The sequence below is a fragment of the Oncorhynchus clarkii genome, chromosome 29 (assembly GCF_045791955.1).
Source record: "Oncorhynchus clarkii lewisi isolate Uvic-CL-2024 chromosome 29, UVic_Ocla_1.0, whole genome shotgun sequence".
NCBI lineage: Eukaryota > Metazoa > Chordata > Actinopteri > Salmoniformes > Salmonidae > Oncorhynchus > Oncorhynchus clarkii.
The window spans coordinates 3,411,489-3,433,248 of record NC_092175.1 but is presented as its reverse complement, the minus strand read 5'-3'; the positions used below and the strand labels follow the sequence as shown (position 1 = coordinate 3,433,248).

The 21,760-nt window shown below is 43.1% G+C and overlaps 1 protein-coding gene across 1 annotated transcript in view; it reads left to right on the top strand.

Annotated features, from left to right (window-relative positions):
- The window catches only part of LOC139388516 (stromelysin-3-like), a 41,812-nt gene extending 33,255 nt beyond the window's left edge, over window positions 1-8,557 (top strand). Inside the window, exon 8 of the mRNA XM_071135214.1 lies at window positions 7,980-8,557. Coding sequence (XP_070991315.1) covers window positions 7,980-8,164 — 185 coding nt within the window. The 3' untranslated portion in view covers window positions 8,165-8,557. The remainder of the gene's footprint in view (window positions 1-7,979) is intronic.
- Window positions 8,558-21,760: the final 13,203 nt, after the last annotated feature.

The following is a 21,760-nucleotide window of genomic DNA, read 5'->3' as shown; positions in this document are numbered from 1 at the left end:
TCTACCGCTCCTGCTGTCTCTAGAGAGTTGAAAACAGCAGGTCTGAGACAGGTAGCACGTCCGGTGAACAGGTCAGTGTTCCATAGCCGCAGGCAGAACAGTTGAACATGGAGCAGCAGCACGGCCAGGTGGACTGGGGACAGCAAGGAGTGATCATGCCAGGTAGTCCAGAGGCATTGTCCTATAGCTCAGGTCCTCCGAGAGATAGAAAGAGAGAATTAGAGAAAGCATACTTAAATTCACACAGGACACCGGATAAGACAGGATAAGTACTTCAGATATAACAGACTGACCCTAGCCCCTGACACATAAACTACTGCAGCATAAATACTGGAGGCTGAGACAGGAGGTGTCCGGAGACACTGTGCCCCCATCCGATGATACCCCTGGACAGGGCCAAACAGGCAGGATATAACCCCACCCACTTTGCTGAAGCACAGCCCCCACACCACTAGAGGGATATCTTCAACCACCAACTTACCATCCCGAGACAAGGCCAGTATAGCCCACAAAGATCTCCTCCACGGCACAACCCAAGGGGGGGCGCCAACCCAGACAGGAAGATCACGTCAGTGACTCAACACACTCAAGTGACGCACCCCTCCTAGGGACGGCATGGAAGAGCCACAGTAAGCCAGTGACTCAGCCCCTGTAATAGGGTTAGAGGCAGAGAAACCCAGTGCAGAGAGGGGAACCGGCCATGCAGAGACAGCAAGGGCGGTTCGTTGCTCCAAAGCCTTTATGTTCACCTTCACAATCCCGGGCCAGACTACACTCAATCATATGACCTACTGAAGAGATGAGTCTTCAGTGAAGACTTAAAGGCTGAGACCGAGTCTGCGTCTCTCACATGGGTAGGCAGACCATTCCATAAAAATGTAGCTATATAGGAGAAAGCCCTGCTTCCAACTGTTTGCTTAGAAATTCTAGGGACAATTAGGAGGCCTGAGTCTTGTGACCGTAGCGTACGTGTAGGTATGTACGGTAGGACCAAATCGTAAGGATTGGTAGGCTCAAGACCATGTAATGCTTTGTAGGTTAGCAGTAAAACCTTGAAATCAGGGAGGGAGGCTAGCACTGGAGAAATATGATCACATTTTTTGGTTCTAGTCAGGATTCTAATAGCCGTATTTAGCACTAACTGAAGTTTATTTAGTGCATTATCCGGGAAGCCGGAAAGTAGAGCATTGCAGTAGTCTAACCTAGAAGTAACAAAAGCATGGATTCATTTTTCTGCATAATTTTGGGACAGAAAGTTTCTGATTTTTGCAATGTTACGTAGGTGGAAAAAAGCTGTCCTTGAAACAGTCTTGATATGTTCATCAAAAGAGAGATCAGGTTCCAGAGTAATGCCGAGGTCTTTCACAGTTTTATTTGAGACGACTGTACAACCATCAAGATTAATTGTCAGATTCAACAGAAGATCTCTTTGTTTCTTGGGACCTAGAACAAGCATCTCTGTTTTGTCCGAGTTTAAAAGTAGAACGTTTGCAGCCATCCACTTCCTTATGTCTGAAACACAGGCTACTAGCGAGGGCAATTTTGGGGCTTCACCATGTTTCATTGAAATGTCCAGCTGTGTGTCATCAGTGAAAGTTAACATTATGTTTTCGAATGACATCCCCAAGAGGTAAAATATATAGTGAAAACAATAGTGGTCCTAAAACGGAACCTTGAGGAACACCGAAATTTACAGTTGATTTGTCAGATGACAAACCATTCACAGAGACAAGCTGATATCTTTCCGACAGATAAGATCTAAACCAGGCCAGAACTTGTCCGTGTAGACCAATTTGGGTTTCCAATCTCTCCAAAAGAATGTGGTGATCAATGGTATCAAAAGCAGCACTAAGTTCTAGGAGCACGAGGACAGATGCAGAGCCTCGGTCTGAAGCCATTAAAAGGTCATTTACCACCTTCACAAGTGCAGTCTCAGTGCTATGTGTCATACATCGGTTTAAAGATTAACGTCTTGTTAATCCAGCCACCGTGTCAGATTTCAAAAAGGCTTTACGGCGAAACCATGTGATTATCTGAGGATAGAGCCCCGCGTACAAAACCATACAAACATTTTCCAGACAAGTAGAGGACTCACAAAAGTCAGAAATAGCTTTAAAATTAATCACTTACCTTTGATGAGCTTAATTTGGTTGCATTCACAAGACTCCATGTTACACAATAAATGTTTGTTTTGTTCGATAAAGTCCCTCTTTAAAAAAAACTCTGTTTTTTTGGCATGTTTCGTTCAGAAAATCCATTGGCTCAAAGTCGGTCACAACAGGCAGATGAAAAATCCAAATCGTACCAGTAAAGTTCGTAGAAACATGTCAAACGATGTTAATAATCAACCCTCAGGTTTTTTTTGTCTAAATAATCAATAATAATCAATAATATTTCAAACGGACAATAGCGTCGTCAATATGAAGGAAAAAAAACGAAAGGCGCGCTCTCGGTCGGGCTCACCAAACAGGTCTAGGACCTTCCACTGTCCACTCATTCAAAGTGGTGATTTTCCTTAGTTTTTCCGAATTAAAACCTGAAACAATGTCTAAAGACTGTTCACATGTAGTGGAAGCCATAGGGAACGCAATCTGGGTCTTATCCGTTTATATGGTGGATAGGCTTTCAATGTAAAAACTTCCTGGATGGATTTTCCTCTGGTTTTTGCCTACCATATCAGTTCTGTTATACTCACAGACATTATTTTAACAGTTTTGGAAACGTTAGTGTTTTCTATCCAAATCTTCCAATTATATGCATATCCTAGCTTCTGGGCCTGAGTAACAGGCAGTTTACTTTAAGCACGCTTTTCATCCGGGTGTGAAAATACTGCTCCCTTTCCCAAACAGGTTTAATGACCATTCCACAGGTGCATGTTCATTGATTGTTTTCTGTTCATTGAACAAGCATGGGAAACAGTGTTTACACCATTTACAATGAATATCTGTGAAGTTATTTGGATTTTTACGATTTATCTTTGAAAGACAGGGTTCTGAAACAGGGACGTTTCATTTTTTGCTGAGTTGAGTAGTATGTACAGGATACACATGGTATACACCGCCCAGCGAAACGCTTACTTCCAGGGTCCTTCTCGACAATGCAATAACAATAAGAAATATAAAATATAAGTATATGAACATAAAGTAAATGGCTCAGTAAAATATAATATATATTTTAGCATAAGTGTAATACACGAAGGCACAATTTATAGTTCAATATTTACGTGTGTTTTGGGGAAGGGTGGTTGGGGCAGGTGTGTAAATTGTAGTCTGGTCGCAGCAGTTTTGATGTGTGTGTAGAATGAATGTGTGTGGATGAGTGTATGTCTTTGTGCATGAGTGAGTGCGGAGAGTCAGTGCAGGTGTTGAGTCCAGTTCAAGTGTTCAGCAGTCTGATAGCTTGTAGATGGAAACCCAGTTAGCACATTTGGTTCCTTGGAAGTTGTGGAAATGTCTGTTTTTGGTTTCCCATTGGTTCTGGGAAAGAAGCCATACGTTTCCTGACTGGTAAAACGGAACGTTTTTTAAATGTTCTGAGAACGAAAGTGACAATATCACCGGTTTTGGGAAATTACATTTTTAAGTTGCATGGAGGTTCTGAGAACATTTTATCATGGTTCCTTGAAAGTTTTCCTGGGAGGTTTTATTAACGCTCTGAGAATGGAAATTATAGGCTATTTAGATTTTTGTTTATAACTTCCTTAACATGTTCACTGAATGTTCAAAAGACTTTTAATAACACTGCTAGCTTATTTTGAGTTAACTTTTTTGAACTCCAAGCACAAGTCAATTAATTTCATTAGGAATTTATCATGCAAACACATTCATTTTTTTATTGTAACAGATTTAAAACTATTATCTTCTGTTCTCTAGCCATGGAATTAGTCCACTGCACCACCAGGAAGGAACTTAAATACCATGTTTTTCTATGCATACAAAGCTGTTCATTTTAGTCTATTGAAACAGACCCCATTTAAAAGGAAACTCACTAAGACACTTAACAAGATTGAGGACAGAGAATATTTTGTTGATGTTGAGAAAGGAATGTATATGTTTTTAAATACCATTCTTAGAATGTTCTCTAAACGTTACTTACGTTTTCTCAATGGTTTAAATAGGACCAAGAGGAAACATTTAGAAACATTATGCTGAAGTACTGAAATTCCTACTGAAGAAGGTTGTTTTTTAATGTTCTCTGAACCAATGTCAACCCAATTGGAGAATGTTCCCAGAACATTACCAAAATATACATGAATGAAAACGTTCTGTTAAAGTAATGAAATACCCCAAAAATAAAGTTGTTTGGTCAAGTTCCTTAAATGTGCTGAGAATGTTCCAAAGCGAACCAACTATCCTGCACCATCCTCAGAAAGTTGTGAGAAGGTTTTGTCATTGAAATTACCACTATTAAATGAATAATTCTTTATTATCAGCAAGTTGGAGATGTTCCAAAAAACTTAATGCACCATAGTACATGTCGGTCTGGAGCTCCCGGGGCAGTCCCGTTAGTTCTCTTATATACAGCTATACAAAAAAGTCATATAAGCATGATTTACATTATTCATCATTAACTTTAGCTCCTTAGTGACTAACCAATACCTCACGAGGCTTCTTCTCTTCAAGCTGAGACCTTGAAACTGTCACAACTTTCACCGAAGGTGGTTCCTCTCCCTGTTCAGGCGGTGCTCGGTGGCCGGTGTCGCCGGCCTACTAGCCATCACCGATCCATGTTTCCTTTTCTGTTTGTTTTGTCTTTGGTTCATTCACATCTGGTTTTCATTTGCTTTAATTTCTTATATTTACCCCTGTTTCCCCCGCTTAGGTTTGTGCAGGATTATTTTTCTTGTTGCTTGTGGAGGCCTTCCTCAGTGTATTTCGTGTGTGGTTATTATAGTAAAGTGCGTTGTGTCTTTGTGCCTTACGGGAGTACTGTTAGTTCCCATTGCTTTGGATGTTGTTTTGGGGAATTGTACTGTACCGTGTTTTTTGGACTTGCCCTGATTAAATATACGCTACAATGACATTTCTGCTCTCCTGCGTTTGACTCCTCACCAACCTTCAGTGCGGAAACGCAACAGAAACTGAGATGCCCAAATTTCTTCATCCGCCTTAGAAAGTAGAGACGCTATTGCACCCTTTACGTTGTTTCAACATAATTTGTCAATGTATTGTGACAGAATCAACATGGAAAATACATTGGATTTGAAAAAGTGATTAACCAGCACTGATTTTATTTCATTTCAACCAGTGTAGTGAACATTGAAATTAGGGTAAAACTTGAATACATTGATGTCATGTTCTGACCATAGTTCTGTTATTTTATTCTTTGTTTTAGTATGGTCAGGGCGTGAGTTGGGGTGGGCAGTCTATGTTTGTTTTTCTATGTTGGTTTTTGTGTTCAGCCTTGTATGGTTCTCAGTCAGAGGCAGGTGTCGTTAGTTGTCTCTGATTGAGAATCATACTTAGGTAGCCTGGGTTTCACTTTTGGTTTGTGGGTGTTTGTTTCTGTGTGAGTGTTTGGGCCACACAGTACTGTTTCGGTTTTGTATATTTCACGTTTATTATTTTGTTCCAGTGTTCAGTTGTGTTTTTGAATAAATCAATATGGACACTTACCACACCGCGCTTTGGTCCGATCCTTACTCCTCCTCAGACGAAGAGGAGGATATCCGTTACAGAAACACCCACCACCAGAGGACCAAGCAGCGTGGTAATGGGCAGCAGCAGGAGAGGCAGCGATATTTGGAGAACTGGACTTGGGAGGGAGATTCCAGGGGAATATCGCCGCCCCAAATATTGCCGGTTTGAGGAGGCAGCACGGCAGCGCGGCTGGAAGCCCGAGAGGCAGCCCCAAAAATGTATTGGGGGGGGCACATGGGGAGTGTGGCTAAGTCAGGTAGGAGACCTGAGCCAAATCCCTGTGCTTACCGGAGAGCGAGAGGGACCGGGCAAGCACCGTGTTATGTGGTGGAGCGCACGGTGTCCCCCGGTGTGTGTGCATAGCCCGGTGCGGTACATTCCAGCTCCTCATATCGGCTGGGCTAGAGTGGGCATCGAGCCAGGTGCCATGAAGCCGGCTCTACGCATCTGGTCTCCAGTGCGTCTCCTCAGGCCGGCGTACATGGCACCAGCCTTACGCATGGTGCCCCCGGGTTCGCCAGCACAGCACAGTGCGGGCTATTCCACCTCGCCGCACTGGCCTGACTACGGGGAGCATTCAACCAGGTAAGGTTGGGCAGGCTCGGTGCTCAAGTGCTCCAGTGCGCCTGCACGGTCCGGTCTATCCGGTGCCACCTCCACACACCAGCCATCCGGTGGCAGCCCCCCGCACCAGGCTGTCTCTGCGTCTTCTCCCTACAGGTGCTCCCGCCTGTCTAGTGCCGCTAGAGCCTTCCTCCTGCCCAGCGCCGTCAGAGTCTCCCGTCTGTCCTGAGCCGCCGGAGTCTCCCGTCTGTCCTGAGCCGCCGGAGTCTCCCGTCTGTCCTGAGCCGCCGGAGTCTCCCGTCTGTCCTGAGCCGCCGGAATCTCCCGTCTGTCCTGAGCCGCCGGAGTCTCCCGTCTGTCCTGAGCCGCCGGAGTCTCCCGTCTGTCCTGAGCCGCCGGAGTCTCCCGTCTGTCCTGAGCCGCCGGAGTCTCCCGTCTGCCCTGAGCCGCCGGAGTCTCCCGTCTGCCCTGAGCCGCCGGAGTCTCCCATCTGCCCTGAGCCGTCGGAGTCTCCCGTCTGTCCTGAGCCGCCGGAGCCGCCAGTCAGCCAGGAGCCGCCGGAGCCGCCAGTCAGCCAGGAGCCTCCGGAGCCGCCAGTCAGCCAGGAGCCTCCGGAGCCGCCAGTCAGCCAGGAGCCTCCGGAGCCGCCAGCCAGCCAGGAGCCTCCGGAGCCGTCAGCCAGCCAGGAGCCGCCGGAGCCGTCAGCCAGCCAGGAGCCGCCGGCGCTGCCGGAGTCTCCCGCCTGTACGGCGCTGCCGGAATCTCCCGTCCATTTGGGACCCGTGGCGAGGGTCCCCAGTCCGAGGTCGGAGGCGAGGGTCGCCGCTCATAAGAGGCCAAGGGGCGGTTGATGAGGCGGACAAAAACTATGGTGAAGTGGGGTCCACGTCAAGTCCTCTGTGATGTGGATTCCAATGAATTTAATACTGCTGACTTTCTACTGCAGTCCCAATGATGTGGATCAGGGCATGTCAATGAACAGCATTCTCACATAGGTGTTCTTCTTGTCCAGATGTGTTAGGGCTGTGTGAGTAGCGATGTAAAGTGGATCCAGTGTGCCCGGCATGCTGGTCTTGATGTGGCCATGACTAGCCTCTCTCTCGAAGCACTTCATGATGACCAGGGTGAGTGCGACGGGGCAATTAGTAATTTGGGCGTCACCTTGTTTTTATTGGGCACTGGGACGATGGTGGTCTCCTTGAAGCAGGAGGGGACTACAGCCTGGGACAGGGACAGGTTGATTATGTGCGAAAAGACGCCAACCAGCTGGTCAGCACACTGAGGATGCGGCCAGGGATGCCATCCGAGCTGGCTGCTTTGTGTGTATTCACTCTTTTCAGAGTTTTCCTCATGCCTCGGAGAGCGAAAGCACTTGGTTGCCCGTAGCAGCAGGAGCATTGCTGGATGCCTCGACGCGAGCATAGAATGTGTTAAGCTTGTCTAGGACGGAGGCTTCGGTGGGCACCACACAGCTGGATTTGCCTTTAGTCCGTGATAGTCTGTAGTCCTTGCCACATGCATCTCGAGCCTGTGTTGCCTTCAAGTTTGAGACTGAATTGTCTTTTTGCTTCCCTCGTGGATTTGCAGAGCTCGTACCTGCTTGCCTTGTACGTGTCGCGAGCCACCGAGTCATCAGGGTTCATTTTGCTGTCATTGAATGCATTTAAAGTGACACTGACATTGAAAATGTGTGTGTGTGTGTGTGTGTGTGTACAAATCATGATAATTCTGTTGAACTGCAGTGGACTAAATGTTGACCCTTTGTCCTCTTGACAGGATATGCTCATTTCCTGAGTGGGATGCAGTATTGGAAGTTTGACCCGGTGGAGGTGACGGTTCTGGAAGGATACCCACGCTATATCGGCATGGACTTCTTTGGCTGCCCACTTCCTATTATCGATAAAGCCCATGAAGAGTCCATATCGCCCGAAGAGGTGAATGGAATATCACGACCAAATTAATTTGTTTGCTCTTAAGACTGATGTCATTACAATGGGACTTTAGACTGATTATAATTACATCATTGCGGAACATCAGCAGGTTGACTGCAGCTGTTGGTCTAATAGAGGTGAGGACTTGGTTGAAACTTTCATTATGAACCCAGTCTGAGGTCCGTGGCTGTCTGAAGACCACTAGAAATTGAGGTCATATTTCAACAGATGAATTGGGTATATTTCATTCTATCATCATCCACAATATGATATTTTCTGGTGTAAAATCAATGCACAGGCTTTCAGAGATACGTTAAAGAGCACACGGACAGCTCTGCTGAATATATATATATATATTTACTTGATGTATAGCCTTGATTCTTATTTATAGTTTTTTTTTTGTCAAATGTTTTTTATCCACAGATGAGTCTCAATAATGTTTCTGTGCAGTCCCTCTTTCTTTCATGCCATTGTTTATCAGGTGTAGCCGTGTAAACCTATTTGACAGGGACCCACATTTTCTCTCCAGCCTCATTGAGCTTTCTATTTCACACACAGGTGCTCAAACAGACTCAACGAGGAAGGTACATTTGTACCTCAAATAAAGTGCTTTGCCTTTAACAGTTAAAGGTTACATTACACTCCAAAATCAAAGTTTGTCAGATGTTTTGATACCTTAAAAGTAGTGTCCTAGGTCATCCTAGAACATCTGTTTTGTACATCCCGCTATACGCCACAATTTATTTGGGTTTGACGCATATTTTTATTTTACCTTTAACTAGGCAAGTCAGATAAGAACACATTCTTATTTACAATGACGGCCTACCCCTGATGACGCTGGGCCAATTGTGCGCTTCCCTATGGGACTCCCCATCACGGCCGGATGTGATTCAGCCTGGATTCAAACCAGGGACTGTAGTGATGCCTCTTGCACTGAAATGCAGTGCCTTAAACCACTGTGCCACTCGGGAGCCAATATAGCTACAGGGTTGTGAATTCATCCTGACTTTAGACAAACTTTGAGGCCTGAAGACATGACAAAGTTTATTTTGGAGTGTAATGTCCCTTTAACACAACATTGATATGATGATTTTACAGTGGTGGAAGCCAAGCATCGCATATCAGTTTTCACAGTGATACCTCATCAGGTAAAACGTCCTTCATGTTCTTCTCTGACTACTCCAAGATGGTCCTGTAAACTTTTTTCATGTTGTTGCGTGTAGCCATTTGTCATGCAGCTAGCGTCATTGAAAAAGCCATTGGTGTTGCAGTGTACCAGTGCAGGCCACTGATACCATTTCCTCACTTTTTTATACACTGTGATCAATCAATCAATCATATTTATTTACAAAGCCCTTCTTACATCAGCTGTCAGAAAGTGCTGTACAGAAACCCAGCCTAAAACCCCAAGCAGCAAGCAATGCAGGTGTAGAAGCACGGTGGCTAGGAAAAACTCCCTAGAAAGGCCAGAACCTAGGAAGAAACCTAGAGAGGAACCAGGCTATGAGGGTGGCCAGTCCTCTTCTGGCTGTGCCGGGTGGAGGTTATAACAGAACTTGGCCAAGATGTTCAAATGTTCATAGATGACCAGCAGGGTCAAATAATAATAATCACAGTGGTTGTAGAGGGTGCAACAGCACCACAGGAGGAAATGTCAGTTGGCTTTTCATAGCCGATCATTCAGAGTATCTCCACCTCTCCTGCTGTCTCTAGTAGAGGTCGACCGATTAATCGGAATGGCCGATTAATTAGGGCCGATTTCAAGTTTCCATAACAATCGGAAATCGGTATTTTTGGACGCCGATTTTGACGATTTTTTAAAATATATATTTTTACAACTTTATTTAACGAGGCAAGTCAGTTAAGAACACATTCTTATTTTCAATGACGGCCTAGGAAAGGTGGGTTAACTGCCTTGTCAGCTCAGACAGATTTTTACCTTGTCAGCTCAGACAGATTTTTACCTTGTCAGCTCAGGGATTCAATCTTGCAACCTTACGGTTAACTAGTCCAACGCTCTAACCACCTGCCTCACGAGGAGCCTGCCTGTTACGCAAATGCAGTAAGAAGCCAAGGTAAGTTGCTGGCTAGCATTAAACATCTTATAAAAACATCTTATGTAAATATGATGAGAGCACCCTTCAAGCTAGGATGGAGCCCGTCACTCCTCAACAGGCCAGGCTTGGTCCTGTTTGTGGTTAAGTCCCAGAAAGAGGGCCAATTATCTACAAATTCTTTTGGGAGGGGCAGAAAACAGTTTTCAACCAGCGATTGAGTTGTGAGACTCTGCTGTAGAGCTCATCACTCCCCCTAACTGGGAGGGGGCCAGAGACAATTACTCAATGCCGACATATCTTTCTAGCTGATTTACACGCTGAAGCTATGTTGCGCTTGGTGACCTCTGACTGTTTCATCCTAACATCATTGGTGCCAACGTAGATAACAATATCCCTCTACTCTCTACACTCGCCAGTTTTATCTTTAGCCAGCACCATCTTCAGATTAGCCTTAACATCAGTAGCCCTGCCCCCTGGTAAACAGTGTATGGTCGCTGGATGATTCGTTTCAAGTCTAATACTGCGGGTAATGGAGTCGCCAATGACTATGGTTTTCAATTTGTCAGAGCTAATGGTGGAGGCTTCGGTGTCTCAGACCCCGTAACGGGAGGAGTAGATCAGAGAAGGCTCGGCCTCAGACTCCAACTCGATGCTTAATGGGGAAAACCGGTTGAAAGTTTCTGCCGGCTGAATGAGCAACACCGGTTGAGCATTCCTACAGCATTTTCCTCCAGAAGCCATGAGAAAGTTGTCTGGCTACAGGGACTGTGCGAGGGGATTTATACTATTTATACTACTATCTGTACTACACTTAAATTACCCTTGCCTAACGATTGTGTCTGAAGCTGGGCTTGCAGCACAGCTATCCTCGCCGTAAGGCAATTGTTCTCCTGTATATTACGAGTACAGTGACTGCAATTAGAAGGCATCATGTTAATGTTACTACTTAGCTTCGGCTGGTGGAGGTCCTGACAAACCACGTCCAGATAAAGCGTCCGGGGTGAAAAAGTTGAATGAAAAAAGTAGAGCGAGGAAAAAAATGTAACTATAAAACGGTAATTAAAAAGTAAAAACTGTAAAGTTGGCAGGTAGCAACAAACCGCACAGCAGCACGTAAACAAGTCTACAAGCTGTGACCGGATTTGTCACTGATTGCAAGATAACTATTTCACATAGCTGAGGTGAAAGAGCCCTCACTTGCACTGGTTGTTTTTGGCTGCAGAGCATTGTCTGTTGAAATGTCCCCCAAACACAGTATTTTAACCATGTGTATGTAAGTATCCCGGATATCAATCTAACAATCCACCTTTCCTTTTTTTTTACTTGAATATATTTTTACTTATGTAAATAATTTTGTATTAATGCTGTATAATACTTTGGTACCAATAAAACATACACTGAATGTACAAAACATTAGGAACACCTGCTCTTTCCATGACAAACTGACCAGGTGAAAACTATGATCCCTTATTGATGTCACCTATTAAATCCAATCAGTGTTGAGGAAGGGCAGGAGACAGGTTAAAGAAGGATTTTTAACCCTTGAGAGAATTGAGAAATGGATTGTGTATGTGTGCCACTCAGAGGGTGAATGGGCAAGACAAAATATTTAAATGCCTTTGAATGGGTTATGTTTGTAGGTGCAAGGCGCACCGGTTTGGGTGTGTCAAGAACTGCAATGCTGATGGGTTTTTCATGCTCAACAGTTTCCCATGTGTATCAGGAATGGTCCACCACCCAAAGGACATCCAGCCAACTTGATACAACTGTGGGAAGCGTTGGAATCAACATGGGCCAGCGTCCCTGTGGAACGCTTTCGACACCTCGTAAAGTCCATGCCTCGACGAATTAAGGCTGTTCTGAGAGCAAAAGGGGGTGCAACTCAATATTAGTAAGGTGTTTCTAATGTTTTGTGTACTCAGTGTACATAATACTACATAATCTCCTGCCTCTGCCTCATGCTTTATAAACAGGAGATGGCTCTTCACAGTCCACATTGTGCCTTAAGGTTATTTTCTGTTATTTTAAATATAGTTTTATTGCTAGCTTCAGTTACCTGGGGTAGCAGAGAGTTCCATGTAGTCATGGCTTTATTTAATACTTTGTTTGCCAGCCTCTGTTCTGGACCTGGGGACTGTGAAGAGACGTCTGATTACATGTCTTGTGTTGCACTGATGAGTCTCCGAACTGTGTGCCAACTGCTTGAACAGACAGTGCAGTACCTTCAACACCTAGCACAAAAACAATAGTGATGCAGTCAATCTCTCCTCAACTTTGAGCCAGGAGAGATTGACATGCATGTTACTGACATTCGCCCTCCGTGAACATCTAAGTGCGATACGTGCTGCTCTGTTCTGGACCAACTGCAATTTACCTAGGTCCCTCTTTGCCGCAAATGACCACACAACTGGGCAGTAGTCCAGGTGCGACAAAACTAGGACCTGTCTGTTCGACTGAGACGTTAAGAAAGCAGAGCAACGCTTAATCATGGACAGACCTCTTCCCATTTAAGCAACCATTGAATATATGTTTTGACCATGACAGCTTGTTACCTAGGGTTACACCTAGCAGTTTAATCTCAACATGCTCAATCACCACATTATTCAATGATAGATCTAAATTGAGTGGGTGATTTGTCCCAAAAACAATGCCTTTGGGTTTTGAGCTATTTAGCACCATGCCTGTTGCTAGTTAGCCATTCTAAACTGTCTGGAGCTCTATGTTAAGGGTGTCAGTTATTTATTTTACTGGTGTAGCCGACGTGTATAGTGGTTAGTCGTCAGCGTACATAGACACACAGGATTTATTCCAGGTCAGTGGAAGATCATTAGTAAAAACAAAATCGCATATCTGACATACTGTAACAGTTTTCCTGAGTGGAAGGAGAGGCGGACCAAAATGCAGTGTGGTGGTTATTCATGGTACTTTAATAGACACTATACATGAATAAACTAACAAAACAAGAACTGTGAAACAACCAAAACAGCCCTATCTAGTGCAAACACAGAGACAGGAACAATCACCCACAAACACACAGTGAAACCCAGGCTACCTAAATATGGTTCCCAATCAGAGACAATGATTAACACCTGCCTCTGATTGAGAACCATATCAGGCCAAACATAGAACTAGACAAACTAGACATGTAACAGAATGCCCACTCAGATCACACCCTGACCAACCAAAACATAGAAACATACAAAGCAAACTATGGTCAGGGTGTGACACACACGATAAAGAATGACTTCTATTGAAATATTCTGACTAACATTATGGGACAGACCCGGAGGCGTTACATCTGCCTTCACTAACATTGAATCTCTCAAAGTTGTGGAATGATTATTAGCAGAAAGACTGCATATGGGGGCCGTTTATAACATGCCATATAACATGAATACCATGCAACAAATTGCAAACATCTAAAACTGTTATCACAGTGCTGTATCAGTAATGTTATTAAATCATTGCAACATAATACATTTGGATTGCGTCCACTGCATCCTATTGAAGTGCAGGCATTATTGTAAGGATTGTTCCAGGACAATGCTGACTGTGCTCATGTTTTTGTTCATGAGCTGAGTGCCCAAAGCAGACCTGGTACCAATCTATCCTACTCACTGAGGTCCAATTGTGTTGAAATAGAACCCAGGTTCTATTGTGAAAGAGGAGGAAGGGAAGCTCTACTAAGGTACACAATAGTACATTTTGGTAGACAGAAGGGGCTTTTTGGTAAAAGGGGTAAGTTGGTCATCAAAAAGAAAGGAGGACCAAGGCACTCTTCATATAATTCATTAAAATGCCTTTATTTGTATGGCATGTTCAATAGAAACAACATGTGAAAAATCCGACGCGTTTCGGCTGCATATCCTTCGTCAGGGAGTACAAAAAAATAATACGTCATCTTTTTTCACAGCTTTTCCAATTAGCCCTAATTTGAAGAGGGGGTGGTTACAAAACACCTAGGTGTGTCTAATTATTTGTGTAACCACTCCCTCTTCAAATTAGGGCTAATTGGAAAAGCTGTGAAAAAAGATGACATTTTCTTATTTTTTTGTACTCCCTGACGAAGGATATTCAGCCGAAACGGGTCAGATTTTTAACATTTTGTTTCCTTTGAACATGCCATACAAATAAAGGCATTTTAATTCATTATATGAAGAGTGCCTTGGTCCTCCTTTCTTTTTGATGACCAGGTTCTATTGTGTTGGAAATGGAACCCGGCTGTTCTGCTGCCTCAAGTCATATAAAGTGTAGCATAATTGCATGAAATGTGTTAATGAAAAGCCACATTTTTTCCTGTGCAAAGAAAGAAGAAAGGTATATAGCCTGTAGCCCAGGCCTACTCTACGCTATATGTGCTCAGCCATGCATTGAACGGTCTTCTTAGCGAACAGTGATTGAGTTATATTATTAGCCTAAATTATGACTATCCAATCTACTCATCACATTACCAATAAATAGTATGCTCTTACATAAGTCTGCAAATGTGATGATGCATGGAATGCTTTATAATAAAGGTGCATTTTTCTAGTGAAAATGTGCTTTCCTAAACTTGAAACTCACTCGCTTTATCAGTCAACAACACATATATTTTATAGTAAGAATAGGCATATAACAGAATGAAAGAGAACATATATTTCCCCCAACTAAGATTTCTGACTGTTGCAGGGAGCACAAAGTCATATTCTGTGCTTATAAAACAAGTTTTATGAGCAAGAGCAGTGTGCAGTTCTCTATTTTATTGGCCTTATATCACAGAGGCATATTCTATGAATGCATTTCTATAGACCAAACAATGCAATTATCACAACTGGTTTGGTTGTATTATGTTAGTATTTTCACCAGTAAATTTACCCACACAACACTACTGAAGTTAATGCTCTGATTTGTTTACAGAACATTTTAGTAAACCGGGAGGGGGGCAGGGTCTAACAACAAACAAAGCCTCTGGGCCTAAGATTTCTCAATCCGGCCATGCTCGTGCGCTGTTTGTCATGGATCATCATTCTCCCAAGTCATCCTATAATTAATGTGGCCACCAATATGTTCACACATGCCCAGTTATTCAGGCAAGTTTACCATGCACTCTGCCTTTATCCTGAGCAGCTTCGCGCACCTAGAACGCAGCAATAGAACACTTTTTGATTGGTTGTCAATGTTTTATCATCAGAGGTACAGGGAAAAAAATAACTCTGAAAGGGAGCTTTCGTCATCGTTTTGTAGTTGTCGTTGTCACGCCCTGACCTTAGTTCCTTTTTATGTCTCTATTTTGGTTTGGTTGGGGTGGGAATTCTATGTTGTTTTTCTATGTTTTATGTGTGTTTGGCCTGGTATGGTTCCCAATCAAAGGCAGCTGTCTATCGTTGTCTCTGATTGAGAAACATACTTAGGTAGCCTGTTCCCACCTGGTGTTTGTGGACTTCAGGAAACAGCAGAGGGAACACCCCCCTATCCACATCGATGGAACAGTAGTGGAGAGGTTAGCAAGTTTTAAGTTCCTCGGCATACACATCACAGACAAACTGAATTGGTCCACTCACACAGACAGCATTTTGAAGAAGGCGCAGCAGCGCCTCTTCAACCTCAGGAGGCTGAAGAAATCCGGCTTGTCACCAAAAGCACTCACAAACTTCTACAGATGCACAATCGAGAGCATCCTGGCGGGCTGTATCACCGCCTGGTACGGCAACTGCTCCGCCCTCAATCGTAAGGCTCTCCAGAGGGTAGTGAGGTCTGCACAACGCATCACCGGGGGCAACTACCTGCCCTCCAGGACACCTACACCACCCGATGTCACAGGAAGGCCATAAAGATCATCAAGGACATCAACCACCCGAGCCACTGCCTGTTCACCCCGCTATCATCCAGAAGGCGAGGTCAGTACAGGTGCATCAAAGCTGGGACCGGGAGACTGAAAAACAGCTTCTATCTCAAGGCCATCAGACTGTTAAACAGCCACCACTAACACTGAGTGGCTGCTGCCAACACACTGACACTGACTCAACTCCAGCCACTTTAATAATGGGAATTGATGGGGAATAATGTAAATATATCACTAGCCACTTTAAACAATGCTACCTTATATAATGTTACTTACCCTACATTATTCATCTCATATGCATACGTATATACTGTACTCTATATCATCGACTGTATCCTTATGTAATACATGTATCACTAGCCACTTTAACTATGCCACTTTGTTTACATACTCATCTCATATGTATATACTGTACTCGATACCATCTACTGTATCTTGCCTATGCTGCTCTGTACCATCACTCATTCATATATCCTTATGTACATATTCTTTATCCCCTTACACTGTGTACAAGACAGTAGTTTTGGAATTGTTAGTTAGATTACTTGTTATTACTGCATTGTCGGAACTAGAAGCACAAGCATTTCGCTACACTCGCATTAACATCTGCTAACCATGTGTATGTGACAAATAAAATTTGATTTGAATTTGATTTGATTTAATTAGATTTGATTTACTCTGCGTCTCACAAAGACATGGCGGTTGTAACCAAAAATCTCAAATTTGAACACATCAGACTAAAGGACAGATTTCCACCGGTCTAATGTCAATTGCTCATGTTTCTTGGCCCAAGCAAGTCTCTTCTTATTATTGATGTCCATTAGTAGTGGTTTCTTTGCAGCAATTCGACCATGAAGGCCTGATTCACAGTCACCTCTGAGCAGTTGATGTGTCTGTTACTTGAACTCTGTGAAGCATTTATTTGGGCTGAAATTTCTGAGGCAGGTAACTCTAATGAACTTATCCTCTGTAGCAGAGGTAACTCTGGGTCTTCCTTTCCTGTGGCGGTCCTTATGAGAGTCAGTTTCATCATAGCGCTTGATCGTTTTTGCAACTGCACTTGAAGAAACATTCAAAGTTTTGGAAATTTTCCAGATTGACTGACCATGTCTTAAAGTAATGAAGAATTGTCATTTCTCTTTGCTTATTTGAGTTGTTCTTGCCATAATATAGACTTGGTCTTTTACCAAATATGGCTATCTTCTGTACACCACCCCTACCTTGTCACAACACAATTGATTGGCTCAAACGCATTGAGGAAAGAAATTCGACAAATTAACTTTTAACAAGGCACACCTGTTAATTGAGAGAATGTGATGAGTGTTCAAAGCTGTCATCAAGGCAAAAGGTGGCTACTTTGAAGAAGTTGAAATATAAAACATATTTTGATTTATTAATCACTTTTGGGTTATTTATTATATGATGTCATATGTTTCATTTCATAGTTTTTGTCTTCACTAATATTATACAATGTAGAAAATAGCTCAAATAAATAAAAACCCTTGAATGAGTAGGTGTGTCAACTTTTGACTGGTACTGTGTATGTGTATATATCACTGTGTATGTGTATATATCACTGTGTATGTTTATATATATCAATGATAAAAAAACAAATATATATACACTACCGTTCAAAAGTTTGGGCTTACATAGAAATGTCCTTGTTTTTGAAAGAAAAGCTATTTTGTTTTCCCATTAAAATAACATCAAATTGATCAGATATACAGTGTAGACATTGTTAATGTTGTAAATGACTATTGCAGATGGAAATGGCAGATTTTTTTATGGAATATCTACATATGCGTTTAGAGGCCCATTATCAGCAACCATCACTCCTGTGTTCCAATGGCACGTTGTGTTAGCTAATCCAAGTTTTTCATTTTAAAAGGCTAATTGATAATTAGAAAACCCTTCTGCAATTATGTTAACACAGCTGAAAACTTTTGTCCTGATTAAAGAAGCAATAAAACTGTCCTTCTTTAGACTAGTTGAATATGTGGCGCATCAGCATTTGTGTTTCGATTACAGGCTCAAAATGGCCAGAAAGATCTTTCTTCTGAAACTCGTCAGTCTATTCTTGTTCTGAGAAATGAACTCTATTCCATGCTAGAAATTCCCAAGAAACTGAAGATCTCGTACAACGCGGTGTACTACTCCCTTCACAGAACAGCGCAAACAGGCCCTAACCAGAATAGAAAGAGGAGTGGGAGTCCCCAGTGCACAACTGAACAAGAGGACAAGTACATTAGAGTGTCTAGTTTGAGAAACAGATGCCTCACAAGTCCTCAACTGGCAGCTTTATTAAATAGTACCCACAAAACACCAGTCTCAATGGTTAACAGTGATGAGTCGACTCCGGGATGCTGGCCTTCTAGGCAAGGACAGTGTTATTGCTTTTTGAATCAGGACAACAGTTTTCAGCTGTGATAACATAATTGCAAAAGGGTTTTCTAATGATCAATTAGCCTTTTAAAATGATAAACTTGGATTAGCTAACACAACGTGCCATTGGAACACAGGAGTGATGGTTGCTGATAATGGGCCTATGAAGATAATCCATAAAAAAATCAGCCGTTCCCAGCTACATTAGTCATTTACAACATTAACCATGTCTACACTGTATATCTGATCAATTTGATGTTATTTTAATGGACAATAAAATGATTTTCTTTCAAAAACAAGGACATTTCTATGTAAGCCCAAACTTTTGAACGGTAGTGTATATATATATATATATTTGTTTTTTTATCATTGTAGTTATCGCGTTATCGTCCTTGGTGTGGACGGCCTTTAAATAGATTTTTGCTCCTCCCACTAACGGTTAAGGGTTCCATCTTGTTATTCTATTGAGCTAGCCCTTTTTTATGTGAATAAAAGTGTCATCATATATTCCTCATTTGCACAAGGCTACTACTAGGCTACTTTTGCTTTCTTCCAATGTAATGCTTCAACCACTAAAAGCTGCTCATACACATGGTCTAAAGTTTGGGGGAGGATGAGCATATTCTCACGCCAAGTTCAGTTTTTGAGTTTGAGTTTATTTTATTTTTACAGGGACAGTGCACATTAATCAACGTTTTAGTAAAAGTGCCGGTTTTAGCCAGCCGGCTAATTTTCAACCGCAGTCCCTGGGCATGTTATTTTCAAACTTTTGTGTGGGAACTGGCGCACGCATGTTTCTGGGCATATTTTGTCCATATGCAACGTTTATAAATGAGGCCCCTGCACTTGTCCTGATGGTGACACTGAAGAATGAGAATCATATTGGCATGTCGAGGAGGAGGAACACAGCCTGAGGGGGGAGCAAGCCTGTACAGGCTCAGACACAGGCATGCACATACACTTGACCTCTGCTATTTTATACATGCATTATTCAGGTGGCAAGAGGATGTCGCCAAGTTCGAAAAAGTTCAGCTATGTACAGTTTCAGATTTTCCAGAGTTTAACTGATACAACAGTGTTGCTTTATGTGGACCAAGGCTGAAATAAGGGGGCAAAGTTATTTGTTGGCAAAGTTATTTGTTGGGAATAGGGAGGCCTTTCAAGCTGACAATTCTTTCAGTGGATCACTGTGTTGTCACAATCATGCCCCCCTCCAAGATGTAGACTCCCCTACAATATTTTTTGTATTACTTTTATTGTAAATAACAATAGAATATGTTTCTGAACACATGTGGGTACTACCATGATTATGGATAATCATGAATGAATCGTGAATGATGATTAGCTACAGATGCCCAATAACAGGCGAGGTAAGCATTTGCGGGCCGCTAGAGATCATGGTTTGAGTCCAGGCTCTGTCACAGCGGGCGCTGACAAGGTCGCCAGGTGCATGGTGTTTCCTCCGACACATTGGTGAAGCTGGCTTCTGGGTGGGTTAAGTGGGCATTGTTTTAAGAAGCAGTACGGCTTGGTTGGGTCGTGTTTCGGTGGACGCATGTCTCTCATGGCTTCGGGCAACGAGGAGACAATTGGATACCACGAAAAACGGGTACAAGTTTTAAAAATAATTTAAAATAAAGAAGTGCCCATTCAAGAAGGCTCAAGGTCATTGGCCACAGATAAAATGACATCAAATCACATTATACCCACAGTAGCTGTGATTGCACTGATCATGTCAACATCATACTTTCAAAATCTTATCTAACAAGCTAGCAGTCATCATCATGAATCAAGTTGACAATCTACTAGCAAATCCTTTTCAATCGTTGTCATATGCAGAGAAATTATGTAGAGCAATTATAGGTAAAACGTATCAGTGCTCATCGGCCATTGGACATAAACATTACACAACAAGTTGAAAATCCCAATGAGTGTTTTGGAAGGAATCCGTGGCTAACTGCAAGCATTGCAAAGCAATCACTAGCCTGCTATTCAGTGGAGAGGATGTATGGTCCAAGTCTGGCTTTCAGGGTCTCCTTTCCAAGCTCACAAGGATAACCATTCAACATTGGGCATGCTGTCAATCCAGCATGACTTCTGCCGCTTTCAAAATAACTGGAAACTCAGAGAACTCTGACTTCAGCAAGTTCAAGACAACTGGGAACTAAAAAATTAAATTTGTTTTGAACGGTCATCCAACTCGGAATTCAAATTATGAACTCGGGCCTCTTTCTAGAGCTCCGACCTGAAGATCACTAACGACATGATTCTACCTTATTTTTTTCAGAGTTCCCAGTTGTCATGAAAGCACCATGAATCCAGGAATGCCAGACTTTGATGAAAGTTTGATGACAAAATCTGACCACGAAGTGAGCACAGCACAAGGTAGCACAAGGTGAGTCCAAAAATGTATTGTATACTGCTGCATAAATTGTGTAATATGCCAGGGAGATATGTCTACTGTAGCTAAGAGAGTAATACTATATGTATGTTGTGTTGTAAGCTGTTAGTAGCCCATGTGCCTCACCCTAATAATTTGGTCCCTTTTCCCCTCTTAATTTAGCCTACTGTTCTGACTTGGTGGTGCATATGTAGTCTATAGCCTGTTTTAGAGAAATGTCATTATCGGATATTGTAAGAGCTTTCATTGTCTGTTTATTGTCCCCTTTATTTATCCTACCTGACTTGGTGTACAGGGAGAATACTGTAAGAACAGACCGTGTTTTTATGGCGCCAATGAGGGTGACTGCCGTTTTATTAGCAAACAGCTGGAGGCAGGGCTTTCTCCTATAGAGCTCCATTTTTATGGAATGGTCTGCCTACCCATGTGAGAGACGCAGACTCGGTCTCAACCTTTACGTCTTTACTGAAGACTCATCTCTTCAGTGTGTCATATGATTGAGTGTAGTCTGGCCCAGGAGTGTGAATGTGAACGGAAAGGCTCTGGAGCAACGAACCACACTTGGTGTCTCTGCCTGGCCGGTTCCCCTCTCTCCACTTGGATTCTCTGCCTCTAACCATATTACAGGGGCTGAGTCCCTGGCTTACTGGTGCTCTTTCATGCCGTCCCTAGGAGGGGTGCGTCACTTGAGTGGGTTGAGTCACTGACGTGATCTTCCTGTCCAGGTTGGCGCCCCCCCTTGGGTTGTGCCGTGTAGGAGATCTTTGTGGGCAATACTCGGCCTTGTCTCAGGATGGTAAGTTGGTGGTTGAAGATATCCCTCTAGTGGTGTGGGGGCTGTGCTTTGGCAAAGTGGGTGGGGTTATATCCTTCCTGTTTGGCCCTGTCCTGGGGTATCATCAGATACCACAGTGTCTCCTGAACCCTCCTGTCTCAGCCTCCAGTATTTATGCTGCAGTAGTTTG